The 18,135-nt window shown below is 46.7% G+C and overlaps 1 protein-coding gene across 1 annotated transcript in view; it reads left to right on the top strand.

The window, feature by feature from the left end:
* The first annotated feature begins 4,762 nt into the window (after nucleotides 1–4,762).
* The window catches only part of STAM2 (signal transducing adaptor molecule 2), a 28,152-nt gene continuing 14,779 nt past the window's right edge, over nucleotides 4,763–18,135 (top strand). The window contains exons 1-4 of the mRNA XM_069861685.1: nucleotides 4,763–4,893; nucleotides 13,700–13,784; nucleotides 16,092–16,167; nucleotides 17,070–17,165. Coding sequence (XP_069717786.1) covers nucleotides 4,854–4,893; nucleotides 13,700–13,784; nucleotides 16,092–16,167; nucleotides 17,070–17,165 — 297 coding nt within the window. The 5' untranslated portion in view covers nucleotides 4,763–4,853. The remainder of the gene's footprint in view (nucleotides 4,894–13,699; nucleotides 13,785–16,091; nucleotides 16,168–17,069; nucleotides 17,166–18,135) is intronic.

Here is an 18,135-nt window from a genome sequence, read left to right as displayed (position 1 = left end):
CTGTGCATGAAAGAAGTGGGGAAACACAGGATGCATCCATTTTGGCTGCCTGATCTCTCTCCCTAGTTCTCCTCCACAGCAGCTAACAGAAGAGAGAGGAATCCCACTCGTAGCAACAGGTACCAGAAAATACAGTCTATGAGTAGAAAAATTAATGTAACCCAGTTAAACCAACAGGTTTTCAAGCGTGCTGCAACAGCCGTGCATGGAAAAGTGTCTGAGATGCTTTTATGAGGAAACCAGAGTGCCCGAACTGACTAACAAAAGCCAAAACAAACCTAACAATCATGCATCAAAGTCTTTAAAGGGCAAGCGTTCGTTCCATCTCAGTGGCCGCAGCCTGTGTGTACAGTAAAAATTGTTATTAAAAAGGTCCAAGCAAACGTTTAATGCAGCATCGTTTCTCATGGGAGGGCCTGACGGGTACAAAGGCTGCGCACAGAGCCCTAGAAGCAGAACGTTAACACTTTAAAGTGTGTGCTATTTGCCAGTGTCCTTCTCCGCAAGCATCACTGAAGAGGAGAGACGGAAGAACTGAGGAGGAGAGAGTCCTCACGTACATCTTGAAATGCTTTGTACAGAGCCATTGTCAGCATTTCTCTGTTTAATCCGTTTCCCTCTCTGCGTGACTCCTACACAGAGCACCAGGGGAGGGAGACTGGTGTAAAGAGAGGAAAAAAATACCTCAGTAAACCGCAAAGTAAACGAGAGGGCAGCTGGAGAAACACAGAGAGCCCAGGCAGGCACAGAACAAAGCCCGAAGCCTTAGCAAGTTGCTTCTGTGCATTAGGAGAAAGCTTCTCCAGAGTTCCCCAAGTTTTCTAAAAGCAAACGCTCTGAACGGTATAAATTATCCTTTAAAACCTCTGTTGCAGAAGTTAAGGCTTGAGATTAAATATTATGACACTACATTGCTATAAAAAAAAGAGAGGGGAAGCTCGGGGCTGTGACAGGGCGACGTGGAGGAGGAAGCTTCAGTATCCTACAAAGCCCGGCTGATCCATCCATCTGGAAAAAACAATTTGGAAAGAACATTTTTAACAGTTTTTTCCTGTCCTCCCCTCTCGTGCTTCCTAGGAGCTCTTGTTGTGAACAGTTTGTTCCTGCAGGGTTCAGGATAACTGGCAGTGCCCTAATACTTTATTTTCTATTCCTGGGTCTTATTGTTACTGCGGATTACATCATTTACTGTGGGATGTGGGTTTTCCCATTTTCCCATTGGGAAATGTCCTGTGGCTGTGGTTGTGGTGTCACCTAGCACAGAAGTTCTGTAAATGTTTCTGGGCTGCAGGTTCCTGCAGGAACACCTCCCACTGGATCAGGGGCTCCAAGCCCCATCCAACCTGGCCTTGAACCCCTCTAGGGATGGGGCAGCCACCCCTGCTCGGGGCAGCCTGGGCCAGGGCCTCCCTACCCACATTGTGAAGAATTTCCTCCCAATGTCTCATCTAAATATTCCCCTCTCCAATTTAAAGCCATCCCCCCTCATCCTATCACTCCAAGACTTTGTAAAAAGTCCCACCCCAGCTTTCTTGTAGCCCCTTCAAGTGCTGGAAGATCTCTATAAAGTTTCCTTGGAGCCTCCAGGCTGAACAACCCCAACTCCCTCAGCCTGTCCTCGTACAGGAGGCGCTCAGATTATGTTTGATTTGATACTGATGCAACAAAAACGGTGTTCCAGGGTGTGAAGAACTGGAGAAGACACCCATTTCTTTGCGTGCGTGGCGGCTGTGATGCTGCTCCATATGCAGAGTGAAAAAAGTAGGAAACTCATTGTCCTGAATTACACAGAACTCATTAAAATTGTCTCTTTCAGGCAGGCAGCATCAGCGTACAGTGCACTTCTGCACAAATTGATCCATCCTTCCTTTTTAAAGCAATTAAACAAATTAGTGCCATTTTGATCCAGTCTGATTCATTAAGTGGAATGGTACTTTTCAACCTAATTAGTAAATTTAAGACGGAGGGAAAGGCGCTCCATTTTGCCTTAAAAACCTGGCAGAAAGGGTTCATTTTCAGCAGTTCAGGATGGGTGATGGTGCTGTGAGTGTGAGGCAACGGTGCCACCTGCAGACCTCGCAAACCCTGGAAAACAGGAATGAAACAGAAACTCCATCGAGAGAGGACTGTGCAAACCCTGGAAAAGGGGAATAAAATGGAAACTCTCTTGGAGTCCAGACCACAGACAGGCTGGCGGTACAGCCAGGCGAAGGGGCTGCTAATGCCATTTCATAATCAAACAAAAGCACAGGGCATCGCATAAAACCAGCTGTCGCAGGTGCCAGATGGTTTAAAACAAACGCCTCCGATGTGCAAAATGTTCAAGAAATACGAACTCTGCTGTCATTTTTGAAGAAACACCAGTGTTTAAGTTCGAATATCTAATCTAAAATTCCCTACAAAATATGACTCCTTCCCACGTGTAAATGAAACTCTTGAAGTTTTATACTTGCACATCACAGCTGAGGAAAGGAACGTGTCCCAGAAATGGGAGATGAGCGGGCACTGAATCACAGAGCAACCCTGCAGGGATCTTGTTCTCGGTGCTTTCAAAGTTCGACCTCTGTACCAGAAGCAGATGCTGTCACGCCGCTGTGCCTCACTTTTCTGCAAGATCTCTCGTGGAAGGCTCCAAACCCAGGTCTGACTCACGCGCTGACACTGCCCGGACGATGACTCAGGATCACGAACGCTCTGAGATGAAGCTCTGAAATGAATGACTGGGCACGTTCCAAAACGCGTTGACTCACAGAATGGTTTGGGTTGGAAAAGACCTTTACGATCACAGGAGCAGAGAATACGTTCAGTTCTGGAGTCATCCGCACAGGACTTGGACCTGTTCCAGCGTGAGAGAGCTGGGGTTGTTCAGCCTGGAGAAGAGAAGGCTGCGGGGAGACCTTAGAGCAGCTTCCAGAGCTGAAAGGGGCTCCGGGAAAGCTGGGGAGGGGGTCTGGATCAGGGACTGCAGGGACAGGACAAGGGGAACATTTTTGAGCTGCAAGAGGGGAGATTGAGATGAGATCTTGGGAAGAAATGTTTTCCTGAGAGAGTGGGCTTGGAGCCCCTGATCCAGTGGGAGGCAGGGGTGGAACTGAATGGGGCTTAAGATCCCTTCCAACTCGAACTGTTATCGAAAATGCTGGCAGAAAAACTCTGCAAGACTAGTTTTGGAGTTTTAGAAAACAAGCTCCCTTTAATCATGCCAGGGTAACACCAGGCAGTGATCTCCATCAATCGTGTGCAGCGAGACAAGAGCTGGGCACAGAATGTATTAATTATATATTTATATATTAATTAATTCTGTTTTTTCCATGCACTGTTCACTCTCTGGAGGAGATAATGTCTTGTATTCCAATCTAATCTGTGCTGAGCAGAGGTCTCTTCTTCCATAATCGCCTCTATTTTCAGTCTTTCCCTGAAATAAGTCATGACCACAACAAAAAATGCAGTATTTTTTATTTAAAGTTCATCCAAGCAACTCTATTATTTGAAAGTTACACAGAACATCCCTCTCACAGCATGTTGTGGGGGGCTTATTGCAAGTTTTTTATTTAAATCCTGTTTTCCTTTCACTGATCTATAAATTGTCCCAGAAATCTTATGCTTATGCTATTACTTCCCGGGGACTCGTTTTAATGTTATTATGAACTTGACAACAGTCAAATCTTGATTATTTGGAGCTTTGGAGCTGCCTGACCTTGTGTTTGAGACGGGGAAAGGCTGCAGACAGGGGCGATTATAGGCAAGGAGACATCTGTTCAGCACTGATCAGACCGAACACAAGATTTGTTTTTGATAGGAACGGTTGGACTCGATGATCCGGTGTGTCTCTTCCAACCAGGTTATTCTATGATTCTATGATTCTATGTAACGGTGTCGGGAGAAACACTGATTGATGAAACATGGTATTTAAAAAAACCCCATGCTCTCAGAGGGAAATTCAGTCTAACTTTCAAAAAATACAGTTACTTGGATGCACTCTAGCATTAACCAAAGATATTCCATATTTTTTAATAGCAACTAATTCTTGTATCAGGGAAAGACTCAAATGGAGGTGAAAAGCACATGTGTTTAGCACAGATCATAGCGAACACAAGACATTATCATCTCCAAGGAATGATCAGTGAAAGGAAAACAGGATTTAAATAAAAATCATGCAATAACCCCCCCACAACATGCTGTGAGAGGGATGTTCTGTGTAACTTTCAAATAATAGAGTTGCTTGGATGAACTTTAAATAAAAAATACTGCATTTTTTGTTGTGGTCATGACTTATTTCAGGGAAAGACTGAAAATAGAGGCGATTATGGAAGAAGAGACCTCTGCTCAGCACAGATTAGATTGGAATACAAGACATTATCTCCTCCAGAGTGAACAGTGCATGGAAAAAACAGAATTTAAAGGAAAAAACAGGATTTCAAGGGAAAAAAACACGCTATAAAAACAAAACGCTGTCAGAGGGACATCCTGCCTAACTTTCAAACACTACAGCGCCTTGGATGAGCTTTTATTTTGGCTCAAATCGTATATAAATCAAACTACCCCCCCCCACTAGTTTCCACGCTGGGCGCCACCCCCCCCAACATGGCGGCCACGCCCAGCGCAGGCAGGGAGGAGGGGGGCGTGGTCTAGGCGTGCGTGGAGGGGGTCCGCGCGAGGCCCCCCAACAGCGCGCGGGCTGCCCCGCGCCGCGCCTGACGCCAGGGCCAGCCCCGCCCCTTAGGGCGCCCCCTTAGGGGCGGGGCTGCCCTGGCGTCAGGCGCGGCGCGGGGCAGCCCGCGGGGCCTGAAGGCGGCGGCGGGGCCTGTGTTGGAGGAGGGAGAGGCCGGGCTGAGGCGGCCGAGGGGGCCGCGATGCCGCTCTTCGCCCCCAACCCCTTCGAGCAGGACGTGGGTGAGCGAGGGGCGACGGGGAGGATGGGAAAGGGCCGGCACGCAGGGCTGGCGGCCTCGTCCTGCTCCAGGGCCGCCTTCCTGGTCGAGTCCTACAGTCGCTCGGGCTAGGAAAGAGCTTGGAGATCGTCGGATCCGAGCGTTCTGGCCCGTTGCGAAAGCAGAAACCTGACCGGGAGCTGGGGGCATTCTCATCCACCTCCTTCTCCTTTTCCTCCTCTTCCTGCTCCTTCCCCTCTGCATTTTCCTTCTCTTCCTGCTCCTTCCCCTCTTCCTTTTCCCCCCCTTCCTGCTCCTTCCCCTCTTCCTGCTCCTTCCCCTCTTCCTGCTCCTTCCCCTCTTCCTGCTCCTTCCCCTCTTCCTGCTCCTTCCCCTCTTCCTGCTCCTTCCCCTCTTCCTGCTCCTTCCCCTCTTCCTTTTCCCTCTCTTCCTGCTCCTTCCCCTCTTCCTTTTCCCTCTCTTCCTGCTCCTTCCCCTCTTCCTTTTCCTCCTCTTTCTGCTCCTTCCCCTCTTCCTTTTCCCCTCTCTTCGCGCTCCAATGAGGGTGGGGAGGCCCTGGCCCAGGCTGCCCAGAGCAGGGGTGGCTGCCCCATCCCTGGAGGGGTTCAAGGCCAGGCTGGATGGGGCTTGGAGCCCCTGATCCAGTGGGAGGTGTCCCTGCCCGTGGCAGGGGTGGGACTGGATGGGCTTTGAGGTCCCTTCCAACCTGAACTATTCCATGGTTGTTCCCGATGGGATGTACTGTTCTCAATGGGATGGCGGTGTCCTAGCCTGCTGGGTGACCCACGCAGCTTGCCCCGTTGCTCTCATCTGGCTGAGGTTGTGTTTCATGGCCAGTGTGAGATGTCCCACTGGCGCTTCTTCCCTTCCCAGGAAGCTGCTCCCTGTGCCAGGTTTCCGTGGAGTCAGGGTGTGTGTCAGGTTTGTGGGTGTGGGGCAGGGCTCCAGGTGAGCATCAGCTGCAGTGATGCCAACAGGAGCCTTGTTCATGCATCTCTGGGTTCCTGGTGCTGGGACACCATCCTGGGGCCAAGCTGGGCTGTGCTGTCCCCTGGTACAGAACTACGGAACAGCTTTGGCTGGAGCTGGTGCTGTTGGAGGGTGCAGAGGGGACCAGGCTGCGCCATCCTGGGCTTCTAGCAACACCACGCTTGTTCTCTATGTGGCTTTCTTTTGGTGTTTTTTTATTTGTTTTGAGTTTTTAAACAATGCCTGTTCTGAATCAAAGCACCAGAAAATCAATTAAATTTAGATACTAGAGTGAGATTTGCTTTTCTTGTCACACTGGAGTTTAAGTAAGAGAAGAATGCAACATTCCTGGGATTTTTGTCAAGGCATTGTTGGAAGTGCTCATGTTGCCACCCTGTTTCTTTTTTCTTAAGTTGTTCTGTTTTCTTATGTTTCTGCAGTTTGCGTAGTCAAAGCATTCCCTTTCTTTTCACAAACCATTGCAGATTATTAACGTTCACCTATTATTGAAATGAAGGCAGAAACTCGCCAGAACATCTGCACATAGTCAGAGAATGGTTTGGGGGGGAGGGACCTCAAAGCCCACCCAGTCCCACCCCTGCCCTGGGCAGGGACACCTCCCACTGGATCAGGGGCTCCAAGCCCCATCCAGCCTGGCCTTGAACCCCTCCAGGGATGGGGCAGCCACCCCTGCTCGGGACAGCCTGGGCCAGGGCCTCCCCACCCTCACAGCAAAACATTTCTCCCTAAGATCTCATCTCAACCTCCTCTCTTGCAGCTGAAAAACGTTCCCCTTGTCCTGTCCCTGCCCTCCCTGATCCAGAGCCCCTCCTCAGCTTTCCTGGAGCCCCTTTCAGCACTGGAAGCTGCTCTAAGGTCTCCTTGGTGCAGCCTTCTCTTCTCCAGGCTGAACAACCCCAACTCTCTCAGCCTGTCCTTGTACGAGAGGTGTTCTGGTCCTCAGATCAGGTCCATGGCCTCCTCTGGACTCACTGTTTGCCATTAGGATCTCTTTAAAACATTACAACTCCATTGTGAGTGTGACTATCCAGAACATCAAACGTCAGTGGTCTGCGCTTTGTCTTGCAGTAATCACATGAGTGGGTTTTCATCTGCCAGAATTCATTTTTTTCACATTTTGTTTCCTTTTTCATTAAAAAAAAAGGTACATCCCAGGATAATAGCTGAGCCCAGTTGGCAGCCTGGTGCTGCAGGGAAGGAGAGATCTTTTTCCATGGCCCCATCCACCCATTATTTATGTTTTTGATTCCCCAATGAGCTGATTCAGCTGGTTTTGGTAGAAAAGTAGTTTACCAGAAGGCAGTTTTTGGCTGGTGAGCTGCATCATCTGTGAAGGCGAGGAGTTAGAGAGTTCGGTTACTTGAATCAGTGCAGGAAAGACTGTGAAGTGGTGGTGAGAGAAAAGCAGACGTCAGTGGATCGGACAGGACCCAACTTTCGCTAGCAGGGAGGTTGATCCATCTCTCTCTTCAGACTAAACATTTGGTAGTGCTTTTTCCCTGGGGCACAAGTAGAAAATGTAGGTGAGGGCACTTCTGCTTTGCCACAGTTGCTGAATTTGTTCCCTTGGTTCTAAACCCATATGCTTGCTCTTCAGCCGGCCTGCGCAGATTCTCATCTCCTGGGCATGTACTTTGGTTGCTCTGTGTGTAGTTCCACCGTGTGAGATTAACCTGTGGAATGGTGTCTGAGTATGGTTTCTTTCATCTGTTTTTCTTGTTGAGAGGATACCCCAAAACTTGAGCTTTTTAGAGCGGGAGAAGCTTTTTAATTTCCTGTTTCAATCTGTTCATCGTTAGTTCATTTGCACTTGCTGTTTTCCTTCCTCTTAACTAGCCCTCCTCTCTGAAGCATTTGCTCCTTCGTAGAGAACAAGTGTGTTCCCTTTCATCATCTGTTTAGTCAGCCTTCTTTTGTAAGATCTTCAACGTGATCATAGGAGAGGAGGTGTTTTTTGTGTAGTTTCCCTGGCTGGTAGCTTGTACGGTAGCATTTCATGCTTCCTTGTGCTTTGCTGAAATGTTTACCTGGCAGGTTTCACTCTAGGACTGGGTTTTCCTTCTTGAGGCCGCTTTGCCTTGGTGCCCTGTGTCCCCCTGCTGGAGCTTGGCATGCTCATCATTCTGCTCTGCTTTCCAGCTGCTGAGCACTTGATTTCTACAAGAACTTTTTCTTGACTCTATGTGGATTTGCATTTTGTCCTTCTAACCCTTACCTTTTCTTACCTCATCCAGCGCTTGAGGGTTTACGTTTCCCTTTATGTGGTGTTTTAGCCTTTCCCTTTATTGATGCATAACTTGATCCACTTTCTGACAGCTTCTGGATAAGCCCCTCACCCCTGCTGTCAGCCAGAATATGTTAACAGTGATTCCAGGATGGATTTTTGGGGGATTCAGGGAGTAATCTCTGCCCACTCCCAACAGATCGCTTTACGTTACTCGTGGAGCGATCCCAGACCTGTCCCAGTGCCTTTCACATGGCTCCTGTCGAACATTTCTCTGCAGTCCAACAAACACCTCGTGTTAGATTGGCCTTTGACAAGATGCCCTTGCCTGCAAGAGGAGCTGCTTTCTGCTACAGTTCACCACGTCTCCCCTTCATATCTCAATCTGTAATAATTCCAGGCTTCAACACTTGGACTTGTAGCAAATACTTCAGGACAATCTGTTTGGGTTTTTTTTTTAGTGCTGGTTTGGTGCTTCTTTATTTTTTTGAAATCTAGGGACAGTATTTCCCAGTCTTTAGTCCATGGCTTTATCTCGATTGAATTGATTACAGTTCCTAAATTCCGATCCTGCAATTTTATGGCTTGTCTTTGTCACTTTTGAGATATTTACTGGTCTGCTTGCCCAGTCCTGCCTCAATTATTGTTTTTAATATAGCAGAGCCCTGCTTTTTTTTGTTTTAATTATGTCATGAGGGATGTTTTGTTGTGTAATATGTGACTGCTGGTAACTTTGTTGTGGTGCTTTCCAGGCTCCAGTGCATGAGTCTCTGTTAACCCCTTCCTAGTCTCTTCCATGTTTTTCTTGTAGTTTCCAGATTGATTGATAAATAGAATTGTTTGCTTTTCAGGTTCTTGGCCAGTTGACTCAATGAAACAAAATTGTATCTCAAAAAGTCATCTCAGTGAACTGGATTTACATTATAAAAAGTTATTTTAATGTTCTACTTTGATCCAGTTTTCTGGAATGTAATATTGAGTGACATGAAAAGGGAGCTGGGATCATGACAAGCAGGGTTGTCTTTTCAGCAAGGATCAGTGAGCTGCGCAGCGTTACTGGAAATGCAAGTCCTGTGACTGTAGTGTCGTCGTGTCTGTAATCACTAATTAAATCAAAGCTGTAATTCTCTAATTTGATTAAACAAAGGCAAAGTAAGCAGATGAAGGTGCATGGGATTAAATTTCTGGTTTTCATCCATGTGGTTCTGCTTTATCTTCTGAAATACAGCAATTGGAGTAGTCCTTGGGCTTTTTTGTCGTTCACTTTTGATGCATGAACTCTGGTTTTGCTTAGAGTGGCCCTGTGTGAAAGGTGAAATATCTGTGTGCAGGCAAGATTTTATTTCACGTGGCTTTGGTGGGCAAATCAGTTTGTACAAACGTTTTGTTGTAGTGGTTGGAGACTTTAGCAAATACCACAACAAACTGAGAAGTTTTGTGCTAGGTCAAGGGTAGATCGAAGGGCTGCAACAAACGACATGGGGTTCAACAAGGCCAAGGGCAGGGCTGACCAGTGGAAAAGGCCCTGGGGGTGTTGGTCAACAGTGGCTGAACATGAGCCGGCAGTGGCCCAGGTGGCCAAGAAGGCCAGCAGCGTCCTGGCTTGGATCAGCCCTGGTGTGGCCAGCAGGAGCAGGGAAGGGATCTTCCCTCTGTACTCGGCACTGGTGAGGCTGCACCTCAAATCCTGGGTTCAGGGTTGGGTTTCTCATTCCATGAAGGACATTGAGGGGCTGGAGAGCATCTGGAGAAGGGAACGGAGTTGGGGAAGGGTCTAGGAGTGCCTGAGGGACCTGGGGCTGTTCAGTCTGGAGAGGAGGAGGCTGAGGGGAGACCTCATCGCTCTCTGCAGCTCCATGAAAGGAGGTTGTGGTGAAGTGGGTGCTGGTCTCTTCTCCCAAGGAGCAAGGGATAGGACTAGAGGGAGTTGCCTCAAGTTGCACCAGGGGAGGCTTAGATTGGCTATTAGGAAAAATTTCTTCATGAAAAGGGTTCTTGGGCACTGGCAGAGGCTGCCCAGGGAGGTGGTGGAGTCCCCATCACTGGAGGGGTTTGAAAGCCGTGTGGATGAGGTGCTCAGGGGTCTTGTTTAGTGGCAGACAGGTGCACTTGGACTCTATGATCTCAAAGGTCTTTCCAACCAAATGATTCTGTAGATCAGTGTTTGTTTCTCTCAATTTCTAGCATGATTTGATAAGGTTGGGAAAAAAAAGTTAGGTCCTTGTGTTGATTTTTTTTTAACTGACACCTTGTTTGGCCCTGCTGGCAAGCCTGGCTGAAGGGAATTCAGGACTGAAATACCAAGGGATTCTGCATGTTTGAAGGCTGCGTGTGCTGGGCAGCACAGAGGTAGAGCAGTTGTCAGCGGGATCACTGGTGTGTCCGTGTCAGTGTCAAATGCTGCCTCTGTGCGTTAAATGGGATATGGATTTCCAGCAGCGGCAGGGGGTGAGAGCTCTGTGTTGTGTAAGCGTGCAATATGCTTTTGGGCAAAGTCCAAGTGTTGTGTTGATTACCTCAGCAGTGATTCCCACAGGACTTTTGGGGCACCCATGTCATAGTTGGGGAATTCTGGGGGCCATGAGGTTCCAGCCGTTCCTTTTCTTTTCTCCGTTTCCATGGTCATACGAGTAGTTTAAGATTCCCCCAGCTGTTCCTGCTGTCTTCCTTGCCTCTTGCCATTGTGAGTGTAGATAGGTCTTAGACATACCGGCAGGGTTCTCGGTGTGGCATTGGAAGTGGATGTGTTCCTGGTGGATTTGCACACCCAAGGGATGCTGGTGCTGACTGTGCACTGCTGTCAGTGCAACCGGCTTTGGGAGCAGGGCTGTCCGGGGGCTGCGAGCTCTGTTCTGTTGCCCTGGGCCCGGAAGAGTGAACATGCTGTAGCACGCTTAATCATGACTGCAGATCTGGGACGCTTTGACATTAGACACTGAGGACTTGATGCTTGAGCTGATGTAAACAGGGAGGCTTTTCAGGATTGCCACATGATGCCTAGTTGCAGTCCTTGGAGTTCTCTTTTTTCCTGCCTTTTGGCCTTATTTCTGGGCGTTACCCATCCATTTCTTGGGAAAAAGAGGGAAAGAGCTTGTGCAGTTAGGCTAGAAAGAGCAGCATTCAGCTCACCTTCTGGACGCTGTGAGGCAGAGGGACGGTCCCCATAAACTTGACATTAGCATGCAGTGGTGAAGCGTTACCTTCTCTTCTAGGGGAGCTGGTGACAGAGTTTTAAGGCGGCAGCTTGACAAGCATCTCTTCTTTTGGCAGAAATACCGGTAAACAGCTCCCATCCCCTCCCCAGCTGCTCCTCTCAGTGCTGTCTTCTCTCCGTGTTGGCATAGCTTTACGTACAGCTGCACGGCAAATCAGATCAGGGAACCGATCCAGTTAGAAATGATTAATTGTGGGATTGAATTCTTTTTGGGTGTTTAAAAATATGCCGAGCGGCAATAAAAAGAAGCATGTTTTGTTTTATTGTTATTTCTAGAGAAGTAATCTCAAGTCTAGTGTTCCTTAATTAATTAAGAGGATGGCAGATAAGTCCTATCTTGTTTTAAAGCTGATATTCTCTTAGCACTGAAAAAATCTTGGAAAATTTATCCTCCCACGTCCGTTTCTTCTGAACAAAGTCCACGTCGCGGCATCTGTGAGGTACTTCTCCTTCAAGGTTATTCTTCAGCTGCAGCTCATGTTAAGCGAAAAAAACAGATGTTGTTGAATTTGTCATGCTGGCAGGAAGCAAAACTCAAGAGCTGTAAGAGTTTGCTGTAGGGTGGCCTTCATATCTTCACTGGCACCATGACTGCTCCTGGAACAGGCTGAGAGATACCAGGGGAGGGAGTTTTTGTTTGATGTGCATCCATGTAGGAATGTAAGTAGTGCTGAGAGTTAGGGGAGCTGTGGTGTAGAAGGTGCAGAGTTGAAAATGTCTCAGTGACACCTGGTAAACGTGAAGCTTGGTGCTAACAGTGGAATAGTTGATCAGGATATCTTGGGACATCAGGATAGTGAGGGTCATCCTCTGTCGCAGCAGGCAAGGCCAATCGTGATTTGCTCTAAGGGTCTAGGAGAATTTCAGTATCCACTCTGCCACAGCTTCCATGGGCAGCCTGGGCCAGGGCCTCCCCACCTTCATCATGAATCATTTCTTCCTATTGTCTAGTCTAAATCTTCCCCCTTCCAGTTTAAAGCCGTTAAAGCCACCTGCAAGGCGATGTTCTTAGAAAGCAGCTTTAGCTGGCACAGCTTTATAGGAAGCACCAGGCATAGGTTTTCCTCACCAAGCATGGCATTTTGTTGTTGTTTCATGGTTGTTTTGTACTTTGGGTTCGCATACCCAGAAAATATGAATACGGGGGTTGGGTTTTTTTTTAATAAATTGAATGTTAAAGCGTTTAAAATTGCAGGCACTCATTTATTTTTGGGAACAAGCAACAAATTTTATGTTAGTATCCTAAAAACATTGATGCGCTTAGCAGAAAATTTAACAATTATATCCTTTGTGGTTAAGTTTGAGAAGAGTTGTGCTGTAAGGACATGCTTTAAACACAGTATTTGTTTCCTCTAAGTAGTCAGTCTGGCTTGTGAAGATAACCAATGGCCAGAATTGCTGGTTTCCATTCCCCCTCCTTGCTCTGCTTTTTTACACCTGCAACAAATGGGTTTTGGGGACACTGTTGGTTCTTGCATTTGCTCGGGGGAAGCCTTTCCGCTGCGCCAGTATTGCTGTAGCGTTTGACTGCAAAATGAAGCAGTGAAGCTGATTATCAGTGAAGATGCTTAACTGCACGCATGAAATTGGGTATATCCTGCACTAGTATTGCTGTCAGCAAGCCCTGTGGTTTTGGAGCAGCTGCTATCGCAGAACACCATTGCATTAGTAAAGAGTGACCACTGTGTTCTGCTTTAATCTGCTGAAGTCCTTAAAATATGCAGTCCCAAAGGGGTTTAGCTGCTTCTTTTACCAAAGTAAAAAATCTGCGTAAGCACTGATGATGATATTGCCATGATGAAGTACGTCCCAATGGGATTAATATATAAAGTAAAAATCTAAAAGGACTTACCTTGAATTTAGTTAATACTTTAAATTGGGAGGCTAAAATTAAATCCTAAAGCAGCAAATGCCACATAACCAACATTTAATTTGCTTTTTATCAGCCATTTTGATAGAACTGTAATATTTACGTGTGATTAAAATAGCATGGCTGTAATAAAAACTTAAAAGGAAAGCACAAATAAATAACATTAAACCATATCAGTTGATGTATGGAATGGTGTGCTGCAGATAATTAATTAGGGATCCTTTGATAGAGCAGTCTGTTTATCATTGCCCTCTTCTGTTTTCTTCATTAATCCTTGTGTGCCATTTGTTTTTCTTAGCCCATGCTGTGGTGGGTAGGTTTCCTGAGAAATCCAGGAGAAAAGGTCATTTTAATGAGGAAGTTGGTTTTGCTTTAGAGTCCTGTAGAAGGTGCTGCCCCTCAGTATTTTGTGTGTGGAGTCTTCTTTTTGTCTCACTGAGACCGCGTGTGTTGACTGGAATCTGAACTCAGAGGGCATGACACTCAATCGCTCTTGGTTTTCTTTACAGAAAAGGCTACGAATGAATACAACACCAGTGAAGACTGGGGTCTTATTATGGATATATGTGACAAAGTTGGAAGTACTCCTAACGGGTAAGTGGCATCTCAGCGCGACAGCCTGTAATTCCTTGTTGAGGGGAAGAAAAACACCGTTTCAGAGAGAACCCGCCTCAAAATCCTCGTTGTAGTCAGCTATGCAAAAAGTGCAGCCAAGCTGAGGCTTGTGCAAGCTCTACAGATACACATAGTTGGCTCTAAAATTCTTGGAAAGAAACTTTCCACCCGGATTTCTAGTAGAGCAACTTGTACATGCTAAGAGCATTCCAGTTTTTAAGGAGTTTTGCACAGCAGACCAAGTTATTCATATTTAATCATTGCGCATAAATTTTGAGAAGCAGCTGTGCCAGGAGGAAAAGGTGAACTAGTTTCTCTGTAGAAAATTGTCTGGCTGGGACAGTGAGCTCTTTGTGATCTGAAACGCGCGTGTGTGCATTCGTTAGGAAGAATGGAGGGGTTCAAGGCCAGTTTGGATGGGACTTTGGGCAACTTGATCCAGTGGGAGATGTCCCTGCCCATGGCAGGGTGTGCAACTGGATGGACTCTGAGGTCCCTTCCAACCCAAGCCAATCTGTGATTCTATGAATGAGATTGGTGGAGGAGAAGAGCAGGAAAAAGTGGGGATCAAAACGCAGATCAATTGGAATCAGTTTAGCCTGAGGGGCAATACTGAAACATTCCTGGCAGCTCAGCAATCCTGTAATGGCCAGACACATTTGCTCAATTTTAAGGTAATCTTTTTGAGGGATAACGTCGTTTAAATGTTGAAGTAAACCCGATTAGTGCATAGGCTGAATTCTTAAGTGATTTTAGATATTTTTTTTAGCAGTTATATCTAATATTTAAGATTTCTACACTGGACAACCCCCCTTTTTTTTTGTTAATTACTAAGAGCATCATAAAATCATGGAACGGTTTATGTTTGGAAAGGACCTCAAAGCCCATCCAGTGCCACCCCTGCCATGGGCAGGGACACCTCCCACTGGATCAGGGGCTCTAAGCCCCATCCAACCTGGCCTTGAACCCCTCCAGGGATGGGGCAGCCACCCCTGCTCTGGGCAACCTGGGCCAGGGCCTCCCTACTCCCACAGGCATGAGATTTCATGGGTTTAGGGATTTCAAAATAATACTGTTAATGGCCTCAGCCCATGTAGCTGCTGCCCGCCTTTAATGCTCATTTTGAGTATGAAACCTGTTAGAAGTGTAACATTTAGAGCACTAATTGTTGTTCTGTACTTATGTCAGATTAGGCTGGAAGACATTATAAAATCTTTGTGTCTTTATTGCCTTGAAAATGGGATCCAAGAGCTGGCAAACTCTGAGCACGATTTCTAAATTAAATCCAAAGAGAACCTTTGCAGTAGTCAGTAAAATAACCATTTATTTAATCATCACTGCTCTTTATTCTCTTTTTATGTGGACATGTCTTTTGTTGTCTATCTTGAATCCATTCTTTAACTTAACAGCAGTTGCCCCCTGTATCCACCTGTCAGCAATTCTGTGGGAATTAATACAAAATGACGGTGTCAAGCGGAGTCTGTTCCAACCCAGCGCACGCAGGGGAACAAGTTGTTCAGCACTGGGTGCTTACAGCTGAGAAATCCAACCGTGTCCTGGGCTGCAGCTGGAGCAGCGTGGACAGCGGAGTGAGGGAGGGGATTCTGCCCCTCTGCTCTGGTGAGACCTGCCTGGAGTCCTGTGTCCAGTTCTTTAATCCCCAACATAACAAGGACACGGATCTGTTGGAGCGGGTCCAGAGGAGGCCACGGAGATGATCTGCGGGCTGAAGCACCTCCTGTATGAGGAGGCTGAGAAATTTTGGGGTTTTCAGCCTGGAGAAGAGAAGGCTACGATGAGACCTTAGAGCAGCTCCCAGTACTGAAAGGGGCTCCAAAAAGGGTTAGAGTTAGGGGAGGGACTTTTTCCAAGGACACGGAGTGATAGGATGAGGGGGAATGGCTTTAAATTGGAAGGGGAAGGTTTAGAGTAGACATGAGGAAGGAATCCTTCCCAATGAGGTGGTGAGGCCCTGGCCCAGATTGCCCAGAGCAGGGGTGGCTGCCCCATCCCTGGAGGAGTTCAAGGCCAGGTTGGATGGGGCTTGGAGCAACCCCATGGAGTGGGAAGTGTTGCTGCCTATGGCAGGAGGTGGAACTGGATGGGCTTTGAGGTCCCTTCCAAACCAAACCATTCCATGTTTTTCCAGACTAGCACGAATTGGGTTCCATTTTTTCCAACAGATCCAGTGTTATTTGCTTGCCCAGGTCAAGAACCTGTTATCATTTGTTCCACAGATCAGCTCAGTCACATTTATCACTAATGGTTTCTTTGTTCCTTTTTCAGAGCCAAGGATTGCCTTAAAGCCATCATGAAGAGAGTGAATCATAAAGTTCCCCATGTGGCTTTGCAAGCACTTACAGTGAGTAAACCATCGCTGCTTGCAAAACCGGTTGTACTGTTCTATGTGATGCAGCTTATCAGTGTGTACTGATTGATTAATACCTTGATGTATCTTCGTTAGAAGTCAGTGTGTGAGAGAAGATGTCACAGTTTAGCCCCAGCCTGGCCAATTTTGCCAGCTAAATCCGAGCACTTGGGCTCCCAGTTCCCTTCCCTCCCTACCCCCAGGGTAAGGGAAAAGGGAAATGAAAGGAAAGACTTGTGGGTGGGAAACTAAAACTACAGCTTTAATGAAATAATAAAGAAAATAATAAAATATATACAAGTCTGTGAGATTGTGCCCCCACACCTCGCTGACTGCATCCTCATGGATGCTGCAGAGCAGGCACAAGGGGAAGGGTCCAAGGCTGGGAAGGAGCTGGGAACTGGATTCAGGAATGCTTGGGATCGAGGGCAGACTGACAGACAAGGTCCTTACTGGGCATCAGCCATTGAAGAAGATGGCGAGACCCTCGTGGTCCCTCAGTTTTATGCCAAGTGTGACTGGTATGCGATGGAATCCTCTGCTGGTCAGGTTGGGGTCGCCTCTCCTGTCTGCCCCTCCCTGCAGGTGCTGCTTTTTGACTTAAGGCCCCACCAGCTGGAGGATGGCCTTAGTTCCTATAGGAATGAGGATAAAGGATGGCCTTTCTGCATCCCAGCCCCATGTGCTCACTGCCAGAGACAAACCCTGCCTGAAAACTAGTGCCTGGAACAGTCAGAAAGTGAAGTTACTCAGACGAGGCTGAGCTCGACTCAGAAACGGGTCCTACTTCAGCTCAAACCACAGCAGAGGATTAAATTTAACTTTTTATGTATGCTTTTATTTTGGATTATTTTCATCACTCTCACACGTTTTCACAACTCTATTTCTGTTGTCAGCTTTTAGGAGCCTGCGTATCAAACTGTGGAAAAATATTTCACTTAGAAGTATGTTCGCGTGATTTTGCTACCGAAGCTCGAGGTATAATAAACAAGGTAAATTTATAACATTCTGTACCGGGAGTGAATTATTTTGGTAACACCTTTGCTCTGTCTCCCCTTAGCAAAGAATTGGCAAAAATAATCGTGTAGTTTGAATGTGTTTTATAGTTTCGGTGCAATTGCAGACACTGTTGGCTGTTTTATCACTGAAATTTGTGTCCTTTAATCTTTGCCATGGAAATGTAATGTATTAAAAAATAGACAGGCTGGTAATAATGTTTACAAAATTACGTGAACATTTTTAATTAATATCTGTGACTCCTTTAAGCTAAATTAATTCGATAACAGTGAAGGCAGCTTTTCTCAAAGAGATTTTTTTATTTGACTTGAGTGAAATTCGTGAGCTGAATTGCGAAGTGAAAACTATATGGGAGTTAAACCACAGCTTTACAAGGAAAAGGATAAAGTCTTCCAACAACTTCCTTAGTTTCCAGAGATTTGCTGAATGAGGAGGTTGCCAAGAAAGAAGGACCTGAATGGTTAGGGTCTAGCAGCTGGTGGGATCTAAATCTGGACATAATGAATTGAAGAAGCCGAAACAGCTTTCCCCTAATTACTGCTCCACTTGAAGACAAAAGTGGCTAATAGGTTAAGAAGAAGTTAGTCATCAGATATACGGGAGGCCTGGAGTCATCAGAGGCTAAGCGAAGCAATTAAGGAAACTAATAAAATTGCTGGGAAGCCAAATGAGTTCACAGCTCTGCTGTTTCTTGCTTGGTAGGGAAAAATAGGTCTTTAAGTCCTCTGCTTTGTTCTCATTAGCCATTCTCTGAAACAGAGACCTTTGTGCAGTCCCAGGCGCTTCCCCAGACAGGCTGAGTGCAGCAGAGGCAGTGGGGCCCTGCAGCCCCCGAATCCTTACTCGCAGCAGGTATCCTGAGGTTAGTTTGGATGCTTTGTGTTCAAGCTGCTCTTTTAATCAACTGACAACAAAAAACAGTAAGTGTACAGAGTCTGGAGAGCT

The sequence above is a fragment of the Phaenicophaeus curvirostris genome, chromosome 7, assembly GCF_032191515.1.
Source record: "Phaenicophaeus curvirostris isolate KB17595 chromosome 7, BPBGC_Pcur_1.0, whole genome shotgun sequence".
NCBI classification, from domain to species: domain Eukaryota; kingdom Metazoa; phylum Chordata; class Aves; order Cuculiformes; family Cuculidae; genus Phaenicophaeus; species Phaenicophaeus curvirostris.
The sequence above is the reverse complement of the archived record's forward strand: the minus strand, read 5'-3'. Positions and strand labels throughout refer to the sequence as shown.